Raw genomic sequence first — 23,988 nt, 5'->3', positions numbered from 1 at the left:
AAGGATTCATCTGTAAAGAATATCAAAGACATCTGTGGGTTTTTGGGCTATTGAATTCTGCGGTTATTTATGAGTTTTTTTTAATGGTCTAATTAAATGTTTTGTAAAAATCAAAAGGCAATGGGTTAATTAATATGAAGTGTATTTTTAAACCCTAAATGCATTAAATGTTTATCAAGAATGTGTAGTAGAACATTTAGAATGCTTTCTAAATACTTTTTTTTTCCTCAACAATTGCTTATTCAGTTAACGAAACGCTGCACTGTTCTTGCGTAACATCAAGCCTTTGTCTTGTCTCTTTCAGAGGTTGTACTGGTATATATATTGATCTCCCAGTCTAGTGATTCAGATGCTTGGGGCCTTTGTGTTCTTTACTTTATTGTCCATTTCAGCACAGAAGCAAATACTGAGTCCTGTATCTAAACTTATGATTCTTATCATAACTTGAGGTGAGTAATTAAACATCCTAGTCACTCTTTTAAAAAAAAAACCCACTAACACTTTAGAATACGGTTCCAACATTAAAGAATAACTACAAAAGAACGTACGAGTAAGGCAATATTAGCATTCTAGTAACTACTACTAACTAAAAAGAAACTCTGACTAATGAATTAGTAAGTAATAGTACTTAGTCGAATGTGGTAATTCACTACTAGCTAATCAGTAACTTCCCCAAGAACTACTAAGGATTGCTGTATACAGGTTCATAATTAATATGAACAATACATAATGTAGAATTAATTCTAAAGTGAAGGTCACGGTAACCCACTAATAATGACTCAAGTATTACCAAATACTTCAGAAGGAGTTACTAATTATTAGGATCAGTATTCTAAAGTGAAGATTATAATGACTGAAATATTTGAAAATGTTTGCAGGTTTTGTAAAGTATTGAATAGTAGTTATTCAGGTGACACTACATCCCTGTAAAGGAATTACTAGTTTGTGGATCAATATTCTAAAGTGAAGATCGTGATAACTCTCTAGTAATTACTGAAGTCATTGTAAACTTTTGAGGGTTTTGTAAGGCTCTGGTTAGCCCTAATTCACTTTGCTAGATTTAAATCATTACTAGTAGGTTACCACGATCTTCACTTTAGAATCCAAATAACTAGTAGTTGTATGTAGTAACACTTGAGGCATTACTATCCAAAACCTTACATACATCCCAAAAGCTTACGATGACGTCAGCTGATATTAGGGATTTATGATGATTTTCACTTTAGAATACTGATCCAAGTAATTAGTAGTTCATTTAGAAGGTTTCAGTAATAATTGAATCATTTCTAGTGGGTTACCATGACCTTCACTTTAGAATTAATTATACATGATGTATTATTCATATTAATTACGAACCTGTATACAGTAGTTCTTAGGAGTTCTCCAGAATATACGAAAAAATGTCGTTTTTGAGTAGCTAATTGAGAACTACCAGTTTCAAATGAGTGCTAATACTTACTCAATAGTTAAACAGAGCTTCTTGTAATAGTAGTAGGTAATATCTTGTAATAGTAGTTACTACAATGTTAATAGTGCATTAGTCATTTGTTCTTGTATAGTTATTCATTAATGATGGATCACTATTCTAAAGTGTTACCAAAAAAACACATACAAGTGCATGTGGGCTGCGGCTTTCAAGCTCAAAACATCACCGCCACGTCAGGCTTATTGAAGTGTACATGTGACCTGAGCGCTATATTCAATGGCATGCAATAGGTTTGTATGACAAACAGACTTAAATTTCTGCCGTAAACTGAAAATCCGAAAACAGCATTTCATGCCCAAGTTCATAAGGATAATCTATGAATCATCCTTTTAAATTAGATCATTTCAGAAGGACCCGTCAGAATGATTTGTTTATTGAGCAGATCCAATTTCCATTCTCAACTCAGTGGCTTCGGTCTGTTCTTCAGACAAAGCTACTATTATAAGACTGATGAGTCATGTGAATATTATAATACTTTTATGGGTCTTTACGTGCTATTTTAAGGTTTTAAAGCTTTAGTCCCATTTCATAATAATTGCATGAAAAAGACAAAAGCAGCAATAGGTGTTTGAAACGGGAAAAAAGGGTGAGTAAACGATGACAGAATTTCTTTTTCAGGTGATTTCATCCTACCAAACATGATTCATAATGGAGCGTTCATTAATGGATTTAAGGCCTTGGGGAGATTACTTTGAGTCATCACTGACAGTACATTTAAAACTTTCAGAGGTTAAAAGGTACAGAGGCGCACACTGATGTCATGAGTTGTCATGATGCGTTTGGGTTAGTGGCTGACTCTGCAGTGGATGTTTCTAGGCCTAACAGCAGAACGCAGCACAAAACCCTGCTGTGCCTCCGAGTTTCACAGTTGCCGCTAGTTGTCATTTTGATTCATTGAACATCAGGGTACTTGACAAGCCTTAGACGGGGAAGCCAAATAAAGACAAAATTATTGCCGGCCATTTCTGACACAGCAGAGGAATGCGTGACTACACTGTCTAGAGCTGTGGGTCTCATAGGGACGGTTCTCTCCACTCCAGCAGTGCCAAACAAGAGTGAAAATAGTACTGACTATTTTATATATATTTTGTCAACACGCCGCTGTTGACAGAACTACTCCCTTTGCAAAATCTTACAGTATTTGAATGCCTTTCCCAGAAGGAAAAAAAAATCATGTCTTAATTTACAAATACAAGCTTCTTAATTTCCTACTGATAAGGTTCCATGCTATAAAACCCCAACTTACATACAACTCAAATAAACAGCGACATTGTTGAAAAGTGAGAAACCGCAAGAATGAGTCTGTTTGTAGGACAGAGGATGTCCTCAAGCGGCTTTGCTTTTGTTTCTACAAAGGCAGAAATGTATAGCTGCAATATTGTTCATAAAAAAAAAAAAAAAAAAAAAAAAAAAAACTCCCAAGGTCTGTCACACAAAGTCAATGGCCTTGTCTAGTCGTGGCGATCCTGAATTTCTGTTGAACATTTTGTTCTCCCTGAGCAGTTGCGCTCGTCCCTTTTGCTGTTTTTCACTTTCTCTTGGTTTTCTCCTTGGCTTAATCTTGGCTTTTCAGTATCTGTCCCTCAGCAGCTTATTGGCTGCTAAGAGGAAGTACACCGCCACTGGATTTTTATTTGGTCACGCATACAAGAAGTGTAATGGGCACTAAAGCACTCTGATTGAAGCAGAAATCATATTGCCTTTGATTGCCCTGTGAGACTTGAAGCGCTGCCACAGGGCCGTGAATTACATTGTGCTCAGGCAGACGTGCCGCGAAGCCTGGCCTTTCTCAGCAGCAGTGGGAGCCGGTCTCTACTGCAAGACCTGCATGAGAATTTGCGAATTTAGCTCCCTCGACAGACCCTCGGGTAGCTCCTCAGGAGCAAAGAAATTTCCCTTTTTTCCAACTGTACATTCACCATCTCGCCTGTATTCTTTATTTATGCTCCCTCTCTTTAGACTCCATCTGCTCGACTCTATACAGAGAGCTTCACTGGCCTTGCACCCAGGTGGTGCCAACTGCTATCTCCAGCACTGCTGAGAGTGAATGGGAATTCAGCTCAAGGCATGCTGTCTGTGTATTTAGAGCTGGGTATAACCGTGTGTCCTGCCTGAAAGGTCATCTCGTGAATCACAGTTGGGTAAATGACTGTTATTAGCATTGACGGTTAAGAGCAGTAATGGGGGCTTGCTTATCTTTTGATTACACCTTCAAATGAGGCAGTCCATCATTCGGTATGCAGCATGCCGATACTCAGACAAGACATCAAGATCAATGCCTGCTGATTGTTATTTCATAACAACTGCATGGTGATTACAGAGCATTCAATTATGGTCAATTATGTACAACCGCAGTGGACAGGTTGAATAGAGAAAGTTTATTTAAAATACACACTTGCAGAAGCTTCAAGCGTCCTTCGTCACAGCTGAAATAGCGGCCCAGAAAAAAACGCTCTGTGATTTATCACATCAAAGTCTCTCAGAAACATGCTCGCATTAATATCCATCAAAATGTGACAATAATTGTGTTGCTGTCTTCCTTTGCAGTTAAATGAAAGCGTATTATGGACAAGGTAGATGACAAGTTCAATTGCCTGGAAGGTAAAAGCTGGAATGTTTGGAAAAACTGTGAAATGTTTGCAACTTTTTGGAAATCGTTATTCAGGGCATGTCACCAGCACTGCGAAACGTTGTTCAATTATGAAGCTATTTCTAACGAGAACAGCTATTCCCTTTGCAGTCATGGCATTCTCATTATTACTATTCTAATATAAAATGGCAATTGAAAGATTCAATACATAAAACTGTATCTTGTTATGAACTGCCGTGTTGTAGAACCGCTATTCCTTGATAATAATTTTGTGGTTTTGTCCTATGCAATAATGAAAACTGGTTTGTAATGAGAGATAGGATGGGTCAAATAACTACTGTACTATGCCTCAGTAATTTTATATAGCCAGTTTAGCGTCATGCTTCGTTAACAGAACAGATTAGGAGTCATTGCCCAATCCAAACATCGGATGCACTTGGAAACCATCCATTTTGTCCAGAGATTCTTTAAGGAGTCATTTGTTCAAAGAGCAACCTAAAAACATATTAATGGCTTTGAAGGGACCTCTAAATTTTGTTTTCTGGACTACCCTCACCGGCCCTTAAAGGGATAGTTCACCCAAAAATGAAAAATGTATGTTTATCTGCTTACCCCCAGGGCATCCAAGATGTAGGTGACTTTGTTTCTTCAGTAGAACACAAAGAAGATTTTTAGCTCTCAAACCGTTGCAGCCTGAAAGCCATATAATGAGCAAACAATCTTTGAGAGTAAAATAAACATTCACAGACAAATCCAAATTAAACCCTGCGGCTTGTGACGATACGTTGATGCCGGTTTAATAATCGGTTTGTGCAAAAAACCGAGCGGTATTTATATCAATATTTTACCTCTGATACACCACAATGTTTGATTTATTCACAACATCCGGCTCTTAAATTATTGACTTGCATTACATAATTGACAGAATTCAACTGGCTTGAGTTAAAAAATCTTTTTTGTGTTCTACTGAAGAAGCTAAGTCACCTACATCCTGAATGATAAACATCAAATTTTCATTTCGCAGTGATCTATCCCTTTAAAGACTGAGGTGAAAAAACAGTATTTTACATACAAGCTTAAATTGTCATTATATTTTGCAATATGCTTAACAACGATAGAAACCTACACATATTAATAGCAGCTATAAGGAAGCTTGGCCTGCACCTGAACGTCTCACAAGTGTAATATAATCCCATCCACACTTTTGCCCCTCATCAGCTTCACCTCTACACTGACCAGTGAAACCCATTAAGGCTTGGGAGCCACTAAGTAAGGCATTCCCTCATGCTAACCCCCCTTCCTCTTTCCGCTTCCTGTCTGCTGTATCATCTCAGAGGATGATGTGCTACTCGGTATGCAGCCCGAGGGACGAGTGGATGGATGGATGGCAAAATGAAAGGACGGAAGAAAGGCCTCAGAATGAGGATGAGCTCTGCCCGACCCGACTCATTACAGACCGGCCTTGCCCCGTGGTCTACGCTCCAGCGCGTGAAGCCGCCGGGGCACCCGGTGGATGGATGGACAGGGAATGAGATGGGGGAGGAAACACATAAGGAATAAAAAAACAGCAGGGGCTGAGAAAAAGTAGGCCGATGATGATGTGTCACAATGCCACTAAGAAGCAGCGTCACCTAACCTACATTTATCTGGATGCTTTTTTCTCATTGGCTATGTGTAGATACTGGAAGGAGCGTGGATGTGCCATCTTGCTTTATGCCAGCGGTAATGGAGACCACCGGCGTAGACAGTAACCAGCTGTTTAGGGCAGTAGGGTTAAAGGAGTGTTCCCTAAAGAGAACTAAAAAAGTGTAAAAATCAAATCATTCTTTTTCCACTGTTTGCTCCTCTAGCGCTGTTGAACGTAATTAAAAATAACAGCAGATGTGCTCGGGATCAGATGTGAATATTCACAAGTATAACACTAAACATTTATCTGATTGCATTAGCTGAAGTATTTATTTTTCTTTTTACTGTGCATAAATTCGGTCCCTGATCTAGTAATGTCTATGGAAAACTTCTATGAGGCTGAAAATGTTACATAAGCCGATTTAATTAAATTACCAGTTCGCTGAAATAAACGGTTAATTAAAGTCTGAGTTCAGCACATTAGGCTCTCGAAACCCACTCACCAGGAGATAGTTAAAGGTTGAAATGGTAAACTGCTGCACAATTACTGTAGGTGGGCTGATGCTTACTGCACGCAATGCACAACAGTTAGGTAGAAAGATTAATGCAGCTTTCATAAATGGGTCTGGAAACACTAAGATATAGATCATGTTTCTATTAATTCAATTTACACAGGTAGAAAAAGATGTGGAAAAATGTGGAAAAGGCCACTATAATTCATTAATATGTTATTGAACATCTGACAAAATTCATTAGTGGTGAAATTCTCCTATCTGGCCATGGGCCTAGAATGAACCACGCTTGAGCAAGGTTCAACTGAACTTGCATTGAAACTTCTACAAGAGACAATAATGCTTGGTAATGAAACATTAAGAACCATTTACAGTTACAGATGAATAGAAGAAAGCACTTAACAATAACTTTTATCTCATTTTCTGCAAACGCTTTTGATTTAAATTTAACTTTTAGAAATGTCAAAAAGTAATATTTACACTGAAACTGCAGACAGGTGTTTTTCATATATCAACCATATTTGAAAACAAATGAATGTTTTTCGTAAAAATATAATAATAAACGATGATTTTTTCCAATCCGTTTTTTTTTCATTAATTTCAGAAAAGAACATCCAATTACATTTTATTCTTAAGTTGTTAGCCTTCAATCATCACAGTAGATCAAGTCCTTTTGTTGCATTTTAATGTATTTTTTTAATTTCAAAAAGTGAATTTATTGTTTCTGACCCATTTGTTGTTGATTTGATTTTATAATTAACAGCCATTATGATCCAGACTGAAAATGTATTGCATGAAATTGATTATGTTGATCTAAATGAACAGCGCTCTATGTTTTGCTTGGTTAGAAAAGTAATAAACCTTAAATAAGGCAACGAAAATTTATTCCAGGGGGCATAATATCGCCTCCTATTATAAAAAAGTTGATTTGTGTCTCACTCTCACACACACGCACCAGCAACCCACCCCATTAAGATGTGAATGAACGCGACCACACACACACACATTCAAAAGACTGGAATAGACCATTAGCCCCAGCGTACACAATTCCACTTCATAGACTACAGACTAACAGAAACGTGTTGCGGGGGACGTTGCACCCTACCTAGGGCTGCAGCGCGAAGCCTTAACGTGACAAAATAACGAGCAAACTGTAGTCTTGGGGAAGGCAGGAAAGGGAAAGACTTTGTTGTAGTGGGTTGTAGTGGGCACCTTCACGTTCGTGTGTCTGCTCACACCCCCAGCTCAGCTCCACAACGAGGCTGAGGGAGACACGGCGTTCAATTACACCGGCTGCCAGTGAATAGAAGGAACGAGGCGCGGGGAAATGCACGCCTGTGCCGTCAGTGAAATGCGCCTGAGATTTAGCCCCTGAATGCACACGACGCCACCGAAATGCCGGGCTGGAAGAAAAATATCCCCGCTTGCCTGCAAGCCGACCAAGAAGGAGGTACGAGAAGCAGCGCTTTAATAGTTTTGTATTTTTGCGCGAGCGCCTTTTCAGGGGCGCGTTCTGTTTATTGTTATGGTCTCGCGGTTTGTTCGCTGCGCTGTAACTGTTGATGTTTGGCGCGAAATGTTTGGAACGTTCGGCGCTACGTTGTATCAACTTTTTCCCGGCGATCAGCGTGAATTGAGAGATAATACCGCGCCCGCCGCGAGGAATCCCGTAGTAATGCACTTGTTCGGCCGGTTGCTTTTCGTTAATCGACGTTTGAAAGGGTGTTTGCGTTTACTTTACTCTTTTACCGCTTCGTTAATTTTAGTAGAATGTATCTGGACCTCTGCTGTCGCCAACGCACCGCCCATATTGATAGTATATTTGATGTTCATAGTACTCGGTGTTAGAAATGTTGCCTACAGTCATGACATTTCTGTCGCTTCCACTTGGCTTGGTTGATAACCATGTGTATGCAGTATGTGACAGTTCATTTCCTATTCGTAAACCGAGTGTACAACACGCACCAATGCCAATCGTGTGATTGTATGTCTGTCATACGGGCTTATCTTTTCGCTTTAAAAGTCTCCGTAGCCCTAGGACATGAATTGCAGCTCGTTGCTGCCTGTAGTCGTTGTTTAACGTTCGAGGTGTGTATATAGTAACGTTCGCTATACGTTTCCTCACGCCCAGGTGATTTTGCTTTAGAATTCGGTGACAGAATTTCACTATTCAGCACCTAATGAAATCTTATCCATCACAGCCATGCATGTCGAGCGAAACGGGTCTGAATGGTCAGGGGAAGAAGTCAGATGCACTTGCCTACAGCAAACACACACACACACACACACACACACACACACACACACACACACACACACACACACACACACACAGTATGAGCTTATAATGAATCAAATCAAAGCAGCTTGGAATGATCATGTTTCAGAAGGCAGCGAAATATGTTTGCACACGTGGTTTGTCCGCACGAAGATCATGTTCGTCCTAGTCTGTGTGGAGCAGCACTTATTGCAGGTATTGATCCAGTGATATGTGGTAGATCTTTGGAATGGCTTGAGTTCTCTGAATCTTCAGTGTCACTTGATGGTGCACAAGAATGCTCCGATTTGGAATATGATCGTGTTTTAATTGCGTATGCACTAGTGCTAATGTGATTTTACAAGAAAAAAATTTTGTTTGCAAGAAATCTGAATCAGATTGCTGGTATGTTCTCGTATTAATCACGATTGTGGGTCTTGCAAACACCTTATTTGCAATATCCACGTTATTTATATCTGTATGAATGTGATTCTGCGTTCTGCAGTTAGTGACGCAGACAGTTGTTAAAAGTCAAAGAAAGTCTATTAAACCTGTTTCGGAACAAGGAGAATTTCCTCCAAACATGAAAAGAAATTTCAGTTCATTGCAACAGTAATGGGTTAAATAAATGAACACGGATAATGAATATATGAATGGAAATGGAAAGCCATGAATGTTTTTTTTTTAATTTAATAAAAAAGAAAAACTCCCAAAATAATAATTATTACAGGCTTAACCAGAATATGCACATTAATCTGATCTGGATGGGTTATGTCTGGGCTTATTGTGAGATGGTTATGTGAATGGGCTGATTATGTGATATTCATATTCTGTGTAGTTACATTGACACAGATTACACACATGTGACTCTGAGAGACCTGTAAAGAAACCTTGTGTGGAGAAAAGTGGTTAATTTCACATCTGCATTTCTTAAGCCACATTTACACTGCATGGTTTAAGTGACCCAATTCTGATTTTTTTTCCTCCCATGTGGCACAGATCGGCTGTAGCCCCCGAACCATGTAGGCAGGAAAAAAATCGCATGGATTCCAATATTCTCCAATCCGTTTCAGGCCTCATTGATATGTGGAAGTAAATCCGATACGAGTCTGATACGTGCATGTGCATCTGTAGTCTTGTGCAGATAGGCCAACTCTGGCATTTAAAATGTTTCTATGACATTCCATGTCAATAAATAAAACTATGTACTATTCAAATTGATATGTGATGTCGTGCATGCTATTTGTGCTTGTTTCAGCAAGTGCAGTGTAAAAATCCCACATCAGATACAGGTAACATTTAAAAAAAAAAAAACGCGAACGCGTCGTCCACAAAATCGGATATACTGACAAAATCTGAATTGGCCGTCAGGACCTGCAGTGTAAATGCAGCATTGCACGTCTCTCTCAGGTGTTGAATGTGAACGTTTGGCCATTGTCATCATGACTCAGGACTGATTTCATTTCACCATTGTGCCATTGATGATATCACCTCAGTTGCTTGTGCATGAGCCATGCTTTTTTTGACACTCCGCAAAAGCATTTGCATCCTTTTTATAGAGTCTGTTTAGAATGCAGACATAAAAGCTTATTTTATTAGACAAGTTATTTTGAGCCGCTTGCGGTCAAACAGCGAGATATACATGTGGCTGCCACAGTGTGAGTCAGTATATGGTGTTGATTCACTTTAATGCCAAGTAAGTGGACTTTATTGGAATGCTGTTGAGTGCTGCAGGTCCGTATGCAAAAGGAAAGTTTGTGTGGCATTAGTACCATCTTCAGCACGCTGGCGCTTGTGATCTGGTGCCCTGCTGCCTGGCAATGTGGCATGTAATTGGGTTTGAGGGGAACCAGCGGGGGCCGAATGAGCCCCTTCATACAAAACGGGGATATCGCAGGAAGCTGTGTATGATGCTGCGTCCTTGGATCAGTGCAGAATTGTTATGGCTTGCAAGCCTCCTCCACAACCTCCTCTGTGTCTTTGTATTGAACGGGTAGAGAGATCTAGGGCACGGAGGGTAAAGCTTTGTATGTCTCTTAGATGCGGCTTCTCTTGTGTGCTGCAGGACTGCAGTTGTTGGAACAAATAGGTTTACGTTTTTATCATTCTTTTCGTAATTGAATTTAGGGATATCTGGTTGTATTTAATTCTTGAGCGCACAGGTGTGCTTGTCCGTGCACCTAGGCAATGCATTCATCCTAACATTAGGTAAAGATGCAATTCATCATCTCAACTAATAAGATCATGTAATCAGATTTTAGGACTTGGTGATGGATCGAATGAGAGTGTTCAATTTATAACAGCAGTCCGAAGTACCTAGAAAATGATGTATGAGTAGGTTTGAATGGTGCGACACGAGTCAGATCTTCTTGCAATGTCTGCCTCAACATATTGATTCTATGCTTATCATTTTGCAGAGATACTGAAGTTTACATAAAGGAGGATAGTTTTCAATGCGCTTTGCGCTGTTATCAAGATTTTGTGAAGTTGTAAACTCGAGAATTTTGATTCACAGGAAGTCTTTGTAATTGTTTGTTTTAAAGCATAATTACCTTGTTAGCTTTCGCAAATTCTGTCATATTTATTTATGTAACCATTCAATGCACGTTTGAATTGAACATCAGCACTGCGTCTTTGTCAGTATTCACTCGAATATATATACTCTAAAGGTTGGTTTTATAATTAGACCATTAGATTTGTCTCTCTTGCATCTAATTGATTTATTAATTTATCTTGCTGTTTTGTGTTTTTGTTATTTGGAAAACGCTTCTGCTCTTTTTATGTTTTCGCTATCAATTGGAAGACCTCAGGGCCGTTATTTGCAATATGCCATGATAAAATTCTGCTTGCCTTTCAGCGCTCGGAGCTGAATGTCCATATGTATTGCTTTAAACAAATGAGTCAGTAATCAAGATCGCACAAAAACAGAATGGTGACGTGTTGCATTGTCTCAGTGTCTCTCTTAGTTATGAATGGGGAATGACCTGTAGTCATTCGCGAACGCACAGAATTGTTTTGCTATCTGATCTGTTTTGAAGCAGCTCAACCGCTAGAACAACAGATTAATGTCAGTTCCGCACCTGAAGCCGATGATGATGTTTTCCTCTTGAAATCGGTAATTGTGGATTTTTATAGAAGTGTGTGGGGAGGAGTGGAGGCATCACATTTGTGCATTCATACGTGCTTATTGCTGCCTCAACGTTATTCCATACTTGTGATTTCCTCTGGCTAGAATGAGAAAGCAAAATGAGAGAGTGGAATTGGAACGGCGTGATTCAGAGCCCCCTTCTTGCTCAGATGTACGCTGGTCAACCAACATAACCTTTTAACCCACATAGACGTTTTAATATTATATTCAGGCAATATCTAATTATTATTCCATAATATTAAATTATATTCTTTGGCAGAAACGTATTTTTTATTTGTTTTTGAGGCTATATAGATTTTTAAAAGCTTTCAAAGATGATTTTTGCCTTTGTTTTGATATTAATATAAGACTATTCCAACTTCGTATCTAAAGATAACTGTAAATTAAACAATATAGGTTGAATGCCTTTTGAAAAGTGTAAACTTTGACTCTGTGGTGCTATAAATATTGCTTTGTTTCTTTAAATATGCTGGGCAGCCTAACATGGCAAGATTGACCAGTGCTACGGTACCTTAAAAACTTCTTAAGGCAGGCTGTTCCTTTTGTGCTTATTGTATTTTTTTTTTCAAAAGCAGAAGTTTCCCAGAGGTTTGTCAGTGTCAGCAGTATGGGGTAATAGCCTTCTCAGGTCATGATGGAAACATAACATGGCCAAGTCTAGTTTTTGAATGATTGCTTTCAGAAAAAATGAAATTGCTTTTTGTTTTTATTTTTTTCCTTTAGAACTGCCGTTCAACTCGGGTGTCATTTGTGGTGGCAGCAAGTACAAACACGTCTCAATTCACAAAGATAATATGGCGTGTGGGTTGTAAGATTCCTATGGCTCTGGGCGAAAAAGGTGTGCGAGTTTCAAATGGACTTTGCTGGAAAAACTGCTGCAGACACTATAAAACTTTGAGATTCTATTGAAACAATGTCAAGTGGATTTTTCACTCACAGAGGCCACTGCAAATATTTTTAGGGCTCAACAATAAGGATGGCCCCAAGCCAGCGTAAGAGGGTTAAGGCCATGCTATAGCTGCGCTGGTTCAGCGCTGCATTCAGATGCATGTTTTGTGAGCGCGTGAGATCAGTGCTAAAATTGGAAGGCAAATAAAATCTCAACTACTGGCCCAAATGTGACAGCAGAACAAATTGTTATTATTAAGCCCTGATTATTCTCAGTTCATTTAGCTACTATCTCTGTCTAGCTGTGTCCAGAAACACGAGAGACCAAGTAACCTTGAGAACATAACGGCGGTGCTTTGACATTCAGCAGTGATTTGCTGGAGCGTGATTCAACTGGAGGCTGTGGAATATGCACTCGACCTCTGATTCTGTTGAGGTCATGGCGAGTTTCCTGATTAGAACGGTGCTAACATTGTTCCGGTGGGGATTATATTTCTGCGACATACGAGGTCAAGTTTTACACGTGCATTTTATTTGCGTGTGAGACATCTTGGTTTTTAAGGCGCTTGGCTATACGCCGAAAGTATTCAGCCGTCAGTATGGTAACTGTCACTTTTTCATTGACCACCACACTTTAAAACTGACTCTCACCTCTATTCATTAGGGTAGTTTGAAAAGGTTGCCATCATGAGGAATATGCAAAAGCACAATCAAGCGATACTAATTGGACCCCAGCGTTCCTCCTCGATGTAGGATCAATAGTTGGAGATTAATGGTGTGATGTGTCAGCATGCAACATGGAATAAACAGAGGGACCTGTTAACTCTAAAGCGCTGCAAGAAAAGGCTGCAGTGAATAGATCTACACAAAGACTTGATTTGTTATTTTTTTCCTTTCTAATCACATCCATGAGGAAAATTGGTGAGGTTTTATTCTCGTTCTGTAAATGTAACTACAGTACATTGAAAGCTTTTTTCGTCATCCAACCTACTAATTTTTGTCCTAAATTTGTACCAAAAAAAACCCCTTTTATTATAATTTTTTTTTAAATAGCCTTTGATTTTGTTCTAGCATTAGTCTTAAGCTTTGCAGCATGGATGAGCATGTTTTTTTTTCTGATGACCTTTGATTTGATTAGCATGAAATGTTGTTCGGTACACTTTTGCGGCATTAGATAACCAATTTGATTTATCAGTGCAGGTGAGATAATGAGTTGTTCCTTCGTTGTGATTGTGAGCGTACAGAATGACAACGCTGGATGCTGCAATCAGGTGTTGCACCCCAGGGTAAGCTATTTATCTCAATACCAAATCATCAAGAGAGGAAGAGGCAGAGGAAGGTGACTGGCTGATTGTTTTCTTCTTCACTGTCTTATTAAAGATGAACTCAACCTGAGTTCTTGTGTGTTTGAGTGGGTAAAGCTTGTTAAAATGCAATGAAACCTTGGTGGCCTTTGCACCAATTGCTAATAAGTAAGCATAAATAATAATTTGTTTTGTCAGAAAGAGCTGGAACAAAGGGGTCGCTTACGGTTAGCATAAAAGCTAGGACAAAAAGGAAAATTCACCCTATTTTTTAAATGCGTATTATCTTACTGGGAATTGTTCATGTCGTTTTTATTTTTTATTTTTTATTTTAATGTTTTATAATCATTATAAATGGTGATCTAACTTCAGATCTTCCAGTGAAATGAATTCTCCTGTCATTTAATCCACTTAAACCTATTCACCTGCAAGCTCACATGAAATCTGCCTCCATCCAATCAACAACAGTTGGATAGCACCAGCCCTTGCCCTTGCCTTATATTTTTTCGATAATCAATTTCATTGATCAAAATTTTGGGTGATCAATTTAATATTGATGTCACACGGACACTATTTTAACAATGCTACTTTTATGGGCCTTCAATGCATATCTAAAATAACTTTATAATTTTTGTTCCGAAGCTGAATGAAGGACTTGAGGGTTTAAAACTACATGATGAATAATTAATGACTGAATTTTTTATTTTGGGTCATTTTTGTGCTTCAGGTGGCATATAGTACCTTCTTTTTATTATTAAACAGCGCGTCACCAAACGATCCTGTCCTAAATTTTCCATCGAGACAGAAATTGACTTTTCAGGAGGACATTCTTGAATATCCCACCCAGTGCACTATGCATTGGCATAGAAGTGTTTTAACACAGAACAAAATTACATACTTCACCTTCAAATGAATCCCGCACTTTGGGTTGAGAGCTCGCTGGGAGTTCTATGCCCTCACATCAGCCTCTTGTAACTACACGCAACTCTGCTTTTACTCCTCAGTAGTGGTTTAATTTCACACGTCTGACCCTGTATGTAGGTGGGAGGAGTGGGACACAAAGGTAGCCTCTGTCTCCTCTTTTACTTCCCTCTGTGTCAGAACAGCAAGTAGAATCTCTTTTGTACTGTCACGATTGTCAGTTCAAACGGCTATTGATTTTGTACTGGACTTCTGAGTGTTGCGATGGGAGGGGTTTGTCATCTTGTCCTTTTCTGTGTGTACCAAGTCCATCGCTCTCAAGTACAGAGGAGGCGCAAGTAATTGCTTGCAGTGAAAAGCCTTTCACATGTGGTGCCTCGCTACCCAGAACAAATGGACGGAGATCAATCATTTTCTTGAGATAGGTCAAAAAGTTTTTCAGAATCTAGACTTTTAGATATGTTTCCGCAAATGTATCCCTTAATTTGATTTACAAGGGCAGAATTTTAAATATGGCTGAAAAAATACATGTGCTAATATTCTGTAACCTCATTGGAGTTCTCCCTTTAATATTGTGCATTTGCATGCCTCCAAGGAACCTGAATTATACTTATGAAGTCAAGCTCCCCTGAGTCAGTTCATTCATTTGAGTGCAGAAAGAGAATCCGTGACCTGTTCTCACTCAAGGACTAGTTTTCTACGCAGACTGCCGATTTCTGAAAGAGCGTTCTGCATCAAAGTGCACTGAAGCAGGATGCTGCCTGTCCATCACTCGTTACTAGCTCTATTCTCTTGTCAACATCTTTTCTCTCCAGTCCATTTTTACCACGCTGACTTATAGACAATAGAAAACCAAAAGAGAACGAAGGCCCAACAGGAGGCTCAAATCATCCCGCCGCACCCCACTGCGTAGTTCATATCGAGCAGCGCCGTTATTTTCTCCGCCTATGGCGACCGCACTTCTACAGCACGTCAGATGTGGTAGAATTACATCCTGAGATTTCGAGGTTATCAGACGGTGATGATTCAGCCGGAGCACGGAGGCGCACACAGATCCTTGCGTGGGTACTGCTAATTACAGGTTGAACTCGAATGTGACGGTCGCTGTTATCTGTATTGTCATCAAATCTGAATGATCTTCTCCAGATGGAGGGGGCTTTCATTTTTGACAATACGGAATCTTAGGAACCGGGGGCTCTTTTTGAACTGTCAGTAGAGTGTGACAAAATGAGGGGTGATTTGAAGTCCTCCAGCCTGAGATTCATTTTCACACTTGCCTGGGAAAATGGAAAAAATAATGTCCCTTTTCAAGAGTTTATTATTATTATTATTATTATTATTATTATCAGTGGTAGTTGTTGAACCGAATATTTGAAATACAAACATGCATTTTCAGGCCATGAATGCTGAACACATCTTTCATCTTTCTTCCCCCTCAAAATCTCAGGTGGACTGAGTGGTATGAAAATTGGTAATTGATACCTCTTCAAGTTTGCTGAAAACAGTGGCTGCATTAGCTGTCTGAATCCTGTTCTTACCGACCTTGTTATAAACTATCACCCTCCTCTCTAGCAGGATACGACGTAAACTACATAGGGTGGTAGCGTTCGGCATGGAAGCTGTCATCCAAACACTTTTCGTTCCAGTGAAATCACAATGCAATCCTAGAATTTTCCCTGATAGCTGAGCTCAGCCCCCAGGTAATGTATTTCTTGTTGGCTTTGTCTCTGGTATTTGGTTTATTCCCCCTCCCTTTTTCTTTTCTCCTTTTTCAGTCAGAGTGTAGAAGGTCCTTGCTAAGTGAAGCAGATAAAGCTGTCATGTACTTCTAAGTAGTAATACATATTGACATGTCCACTAACTAGAAGGGAAGGAAATTACTGTGGGAAAGGAAGAAGTGATAAAAGTGACTGAAGGTCTTAACAAGCCTTTGGAATACCTCCTCTTGAAAAAAAAACTAATCCGCATTCGCACACTGATCGCAGTCTGTGTCAAATGCACCTAACATTTCAGCCCCTCTTCATCTTATTTTATTTCCCTCATGCATGTACAACTATCTTTTGTTCGCAATTGGCATGATTTCTCATTTATTCCAGCTGCAGAGTATAATGGCTTTTCAACCTGCATCTTTTTATGTTTAGAAGGTGACTCGGCACGCAGCTGAACACAGGCAGTTGTCTCTTGAAGCCAAGCGAGATGGTAACATGAGGGGACAGCTTGTGACCCAGAGGTTGCAGCTGTCTTTTAGAGGGAACAAATGTAGATCAGAAAGGAGCGGAGGACGAGTCCTGTTTGCGCATTTTCATGCATTGATGATTTCAGTGTTTTTATTTTTTTTTTTGGAAATATCCTCAAGTTGCATCCCATTTTAAAGCATCTCGAGCATTAAAAATGTTGTGTATATTTGTATGTTTCTCGCAGGCTTTCCCATATGCATGCATTTAACAAAATCACTTCCATTTCATAAGCACACACCTTGCATGCAAATGCACTCAAATCACTTTTGCACTTAAACAAGCCCTGTGGCTACTGAATTACCCAGTTTTTCAAAATAAAGCAGTGCATCCGCCCTTGTGACTGCTAGTAACATGCATGTGTTTGGTGCAGTTTGATAAGCAGGATAATTATGATGGCTTCTGATTGGCGGTCACTGCCCTTGTAACAACCATATAATGGATTTGACATCACGGTGTAAGGTTTGGGTCAATCAGCTTTGGCCTGTTGTTTTGCTGCTGTAGCATCCTGTTTTTTTTCCTCCCTCCTTTTGCATTAACCACGCTCGCGGGATCAGTCTTTTATTTATTATGATGGATGCTTATGAGGCGCAGAGCATCGTAGTTTTAGTGCGCACTGGCCCCGGTGCTGGAAGTGTAAGGATGCCAGGAGATGCTGTCAGCAGGGCATGAGAGAGATGAAGAGTCTTGTGACGCTTGCTGGCCTGCCAAGAACAGACTGCTCAGTATTGATCACCAGATATTGCGGAGATCCACTTGGTGCTGCTATAGCTGATCTTAGTTTTTCTTCCTGTGCAACAGTGCTTCTTCGGTTTTAAAAACTGCAGCCGACAGAGAAATCAGGGGCAGTTTTTAAATGCTGCAATGTTTCAAAAACCATCTTAATACTGTTGCAAAGACTTGTGCATTGCGTAAAATCACTTACGTTTGTGCATTTGGCAGAAACTGAATGACATTTCCGTTCAAGGTACACATTTACATTTTATCAGTTGTTGCTTTTTTTAGGACTCAAACTCGTGTCCTTGGCCTTTACTGTAGTTTTTGAGCCATAGGAAAGCTTTAGAGTGAAAGATTGTTTGAAACAATTTTTAGTTTTTGTTAGATTTCAGATTCAGCCTACTGACATTCACCTGTTTTCTTTTGTAAGCATGCAAATACAGCTACAGGACAAAGAGTTTGCATAGTACACCAGCTGTGTGTCATGCACGCAGAAGCACTAAAAGCAACTCGGCTTGCAATAATGTTGCCTCTCCCAGGTGATGACTCAAGGTTTACATGGCTAAGTCGAAACAGTAATGGTCCGCTGAGATCGTAGGGGGCTGTATGCATTTGCCGTGTTAATGCGACATTGAGGTTCCTGTGACCTCAAAATATGAGTCATTACATCTTCTGTGGGCGTCAGACAAATCTTGTCGCACAGTGACACTGGGGATGCGTTGCGATGATCGATTCATCATGTCACAAGCCTTGACTAGTTTTGCTATTTTAGCAATGGTGTTTAAGTAGCGTGCTAATAAGCACATATTCCACTTTAAAATGAAAATGTTTGCGTAGCTTTGCATTTGGAATTAGCTTAGTAGTTGGCTGTCTCTGGCAGATGCTTTGATAGCTCATTAACCAAACCATGCTGCGTGCTTCCGAGCCTGGCGACACTTTGTTTCCGCATGAGATGCACACGGTATTCTGGAACGTTAACAAAGCCGTCTCCTCCTCATCTGCACACTGCAATGTCAGCTGACCTCTGCTAACTCCCTGTGCTGGGCTCTTCCACCCCCTTCCCCCCCCGCGCTGTTCTGTACGCTAGCATGCAGTCCTTTGAGATATGCTGATGTCAGGATTTAGCACGTTCCTGGCACCGGATTACTAAGACTCAGACTTTGCTCTGCGCATCTCTTTTGGAGTGTGTGTATATCCGTACGTGTTCGCATCCACCATTATATGTGGACCTTTGTGCTTATAATTACACTGTTGCCCCATCGTTCGGCTGTGTTCGTGGTTACTCAAGACTGCACGCATGAATTCATCCATATTTAATCACGGCACTCGCTGCATGGATTCACATACAGTACATTTACGTCGCTCCATGCCTTCACGGCAAATGACAAATTCTCCTGCTAAAGACTGTTTACGGTGGCTTGCTTATTGCCCAGGGAGAATGAGTGATGTCTGACAGCTGACTGGGGATTTCAGGACCACAGTACTTTGTGTCTAATTATTCATCAGGAGAGAAAACGCTGACAGAAGCCTCTGTTGCCCTGCCGCAAATTGACAAACGCTCAAGCAAGAAAAGGAACTTGTAAAGACGCCTAATGGAAATAAAGTGCCTGTTTAAACAAATTTTTTCTTCTCCCCAGATGCATTTCGCATCATTTTCTTTCCAGCACATTTGTTAGTCAGTATTTCTGCTTTTTGCAGTCGATCACTTACCAGCCTTGAAACTAAATAGCATAAGATATTAATACTTGGGTTTTAGAAAATATATCTTGAATAATGTTCTTATTCCGTCTGCATTTTTAATTTTTTGCTGCAATCTGAAGTACGGTCTAGAGCAGTCTAAAAACATTTATGCAGTTTTGTTTCTGGAATTCTTGCTTTTAATGATGTTTCGCTGTTCAATATGACACGCATACTGATAAATGATTTTAGTTTATGGTTTTAAAAAGATTCACCCTAATTCACCCTAAAAGGATTTTATCAACATTATCAACAAGGAAGGTCTTACGGGTTTGGAACAACATGGGGGTGAGTTATTCATTTTTGAGTGAACTATCCCTTTAACATCTCATGGTTGATGGGAGCTCTGCATTCTTAGTGTCTGAATGTCTTTGACTGTTCATGTGACTTTGGCAGGGTGGACTGTTGACAGGCTCTCTGATGTCTGGTCAGCCATCTTTTCACCTCAGGGAAAGTACGGTGCTGTCTGTCAGATTTCCTCCTAGTTCTGTTTTATCTCTGGCAGGAGAGGCATAAAGGAAAGGGTCATGATATATGGCCTAAATATATTGCATAAAAGAATATTATGACCTAAATGCAAATAATAATTTTTTTTTAAATTAATTTACAAAAAAATACAAAATGAATGCAAATCTCGGAACAGGATTATTGATTTCCATCCAGAAAGGCTAAAAGGTTACCTTTTTTGCTGCTTACTCTGTGCCTCATGAAAGTAAATCATAGGCTATATCAGTTCGCTATCATATCTAATATTTATGGTTGGGCTAAATGAGAAAGGCAGTCCACCATCTGTAGTGAAATCAGGGCCTGTGTGGTATGATGGGACTGGGATAAAAGGGATCATTTTAAATATGCGCCACTTTCCAGTGAGACGACATCTTATTGGAGGATTATGTCACTCCATTTGTATGGCTTAAGCTCATTGGTCGCAGAGCACAATAGAACCAGGATCAGTTTTGAGTCTTTTTTTTCAATAGATTTAAATCCTCTTTAATTGACCATTCCATGCCTCACTTCATAACATGGATATGTATATTCTATAAAACTTGTTGGATAAGCCTGTAGAGAAGCTCGAATGCAAAAGTGACCTAGTAACACATATATCAGCACTAGCTTTATCTTCACCCTAAGACCTGTTTGTTTCTTTAAATGTATGCAGATATGCTTACGCTATGGAATCTGAGCTTTTTGATGCAGTAGCCTGATAAAATAATAGTACATGCCAGTGTTTAGAAATATTGATTAAAGCATCAACTCAAGCGGTGTACCATGTTCTGTATTTGGCAAGGTGACCGATATCCATTGAAGTTTATTGATCAGACTTCACACTTGAGCCAGTAGCAATATTGCTGTGTCAGTTGTGGTAATACAGGGTTATATAGGCTATATATTTAAATATGTAAAACGAATCATATACTTAAAATGGTAATTTAAAGATACCATTTGAGAAATTATTTGGGTGTCTTCAACTATACGTTGTTCCACAGACAGGAACGCTGAGTTGTAAAATCCCTTTCACTAAGTATGTGTATGAGGTAAAACAAGTGCCACAAAAAGTAGTCGCAGATGGTAGTTTATCCTGCATAATTTTAGATTTTTTCATCTTCAATGTAACTAACTGTTCCACAGTTCATTTCTAAATTGAGTCAGATTATTTTCCTTCTGAATGCCTTTCAGTGGAAATGTTTTATGAAGCCCACAAGTATTGAGCTTTGTTCTGCAGGCTGATCGTAAAGCCAGAAATGATGAGTATGCTAGACTAAGAATTGTATTGTGCACTGTGTGTGTGTGTGTGTGGACAACCTCAGGATACTGTCCCCACAGCTGTACGTTTGTACTAAACATCTTGTAAAAAAAAAAGCTGTTAATTTAATGGGTTGTTAGACTAAAGTCTAAAGGAATTGCACCCTCTTTTCCGAGGTTAAATGTGCCTGAGGGGGAATACAGTGTGAGGATTACTTACATTTCTGGTTCTTATACTCCTTTGAACCTTTTGAAGCTAACTGGAAAAGTCAGAATGCCTGTAGGGCCTGCCTAAAATATATATTTCAACGCCCACATTTCCCCAATCCTTCGTTTTCTCTCCCTTTCACACTCTCTCATTGTATTTCTCCCCCAATTTCTCTTTACCCCTCTTTTTGGTCTCCCTTTTACCTTTTCCTCTAGCCTGGTCACCAATACCACTAGCTACTTCTCTTGAATTATATTGAATGCTACTGTTGTGCTTTACATAAGTACCATCAGAGAAATAGTCTTAACATCTGTTTCAACTGGAAGTTGAAAATCCAAGAGGCTGACAGAGGTTCAGAAGCTGACGATAGACGCACAGGGTGTAGGAGTCGCTGGGGGCCAGTTTGTCATCAATGTGGGCCAAGACTCCCACTGACAGCCCTCATCTGTGTGTACAAGTAGGTATTTGGTGTAGTCTCCTCCAAGGCTTCACACTTGTTTCAGTTGCTCGCAAGCGTGTCAATTACTTTGTCTTTGAAAGACAGGACGGGCAAAAGGAGCAGATTGAATCGGGTCTCTGACTCATAGATTAATTACCCAGAGAAATCTGTTTGCTGCTCCTTCAACCATAGAAATACGCTCGAACACTGTTGGCTCGAAGCACAGTCTGTCTCAAGGTGTATTCTTCCGTTGAGGTAAATGAATAGTATCTCGTGTCTGTTCTATACATCTACATTTAGGTTGTATTTATATGAATCAATTTTTGTATATCTTATTGTATATTTTTTATTTTAGGAATAACCAAGTGTTTCTCTGAATTCTGAGCTTCAGCCTGTTAGATCCTTAGAAATACTCTTAAAACCCTGAATATGGATACTTAAATTGACTAAATATATTACAATTGGCTTGCGGAAATATTTTGGTATTGGTTGCTTGATGCCATTGCCTAGCTTCATCGCACCACATTGCAACTGCAAATCTGTTGCATGCTCAGCAGCCTCTATCGCCTTTAAAACCCATCTCACTGAAAATGAATTGCATTTTTGTTGTTGTGAGTGTGAGCAGCCCTTTAGGGTGTTTCCTGTTGGAGAAAAAGATGTATGTCCTCCTGCTTCATGAGCATGTTGGAACACATAAGTGAAGACTGTTAATTGTTTTCTTTCCATATGATTTCCTCATCACAAAACCCTTTCACTTTGCATGTCTGTTTTTGCCTTCATCTATCCCTTTATGTACCATGCAGCGAGTTGGATCTCTCGCGTGTGTTTTGCTCTCAGTGCTGCTGGCCGTCCTAAAACCTTTTATGCTCAACCACCTCCAGCAGCTTTGCCCGAGAAAGCAGACAATACCGAGGTTATAAGTGTCCCTCTGCCCCTGCACAAATATCACCCTAATTGAAACTTTTACTCCCAAACCAACAGCGGCTTGTGAAATCCTTTCTCAAGCAGCCACAGAGGACTTGGCCGAGGGCATTAAAACTGGGTAAGATGAAATGTTGTCTGACCCCGGGAGGGGGTTACAGTGACTGTAGGAGTCCGGCGACCCCTTTTATTGTTCTTTGGAATGACCCGCCTACCTCCATCATGATTTGAGTGGGAGGTACCATTACAGAATGCAGGGGGGATTATGCACTAATCGTGTTGTCTGTCGCCTTGGATGCGCTGTCAAAGACACGCTGATAGATTGGTAGTTGTGAGGGGCAGGTTGCTCGCCTCACAGATCTGTATAAACTGCACTCAGGCTTTTGAAACTGTTTATATCTTTTAAAGTAATTTTTTTGCTCCAGCAAAGCCTCATTTGGACCTCAGTGGCTTTGCCTCTCCACACAAAAATCACTGCAGATTACTCTGAGTGGAATTTAGGCTTCATATCGCTCTTTGGAGATAAACACTTTTGAGCCAGCATTTGGAGATTGCTCTTCCAAGTGTATGTCAGAGTGACATTTTATTGCACTTTTTGCAAAAACAAAGGGTATATTTTCCCTGTACAGGCACTGATGTGTGATATCAGCTTTGAGGCAAATGTCAGCTGTAAGCAGGCTTTTTATTCCAAACTATGTTTTCTTCCAGACATTGCTTTGACAGGTTTGTTTTTTTCTGGTGTGCTGACAGAAACCTACTCAGGCCCGTCTCTGACAGGGAAGAATGCATCAGCAAGACGACAGCTGGCATATAGATGATGTCATATTCTGATCAGTGTTTGCGCTTCCAAGTCTTCCATAGGGCTCTTTGGAAGGGAATATAATCCCCTCGAAATGGCTTCCCCCTTGTAAAGATAATGGTTAAAAGGGCACTGCTATGTCCACAAGATGAAATAATATGAAATAACACTAGTATTTGTTGATTTACATGAAGTTAGGGGAGTTTTGTATGATTTCATGTTGTATGATTTAAAAAAAAAAAAAATCAGCAATTTTGGTATAAGAAAGATTATAGCTTTTATATATTACTATTTGTAGATCTTCTACTACTACTATTACTACTTTTACTACTGTTACTAGCAAAACTACTTATGATTTTGCAAAAGGTTAATATTTGGTTCCATGTAATTGAGAAGTGACAGGGAAGCACACTTTTGAGCTGAGTTGGTGTAGAGTGACAGCTTGACAGTTTAAAAAT

The 23,988-nt window shown here is 39.7% G+C and overlaps 1 protein-coding gene across 1 annotated transcript in view; it reads left to right on the top strand.

The window, feature by feature from the left end:
- The first annotated feature begins 7,287 nt into the window (after positions 1-7,287).
- grip1 (glutamate receptor interacting protein 1) overlaps positions 7,288-23,988 on the top strand; it is a 226,115-nt gene continuing 209,414 nt past the window's right edge. Inside the window, exon 1 of the mRNA XM_043236763.1 lies at positions 7,288-7,664. Coding sequence (XP_043092698.1) covers positions 7,610-7,664 — 55 coding nt within the window. The 5' untranslated portion in view covers positions 7,288-7,609. The remainder of the gene's footprint in view (positions 7,665-23,988) is intronic.

This window comes from Puntigrus tetrazona, chromosome 4 (assembly GCF_018831695.1).
Source record: "Puntigrus tetrazona isolate hp1 chromosome 4, ASM1883169v1, whole genome shotgun sequence".
NCBI classification, from domain to species: domain Eukaryota; kingdom Metazoa; phylum Chordata; class Actinopteri; order Cypriniformes; family Cyprinidae; genus Puntigrus; species Puntigrus tetrazona.
The sequence above is the reverse complement of the archived record's forward strand: the minus strand, read 5'-3'. Positions and strand labels throughout refer to the sequence as shown.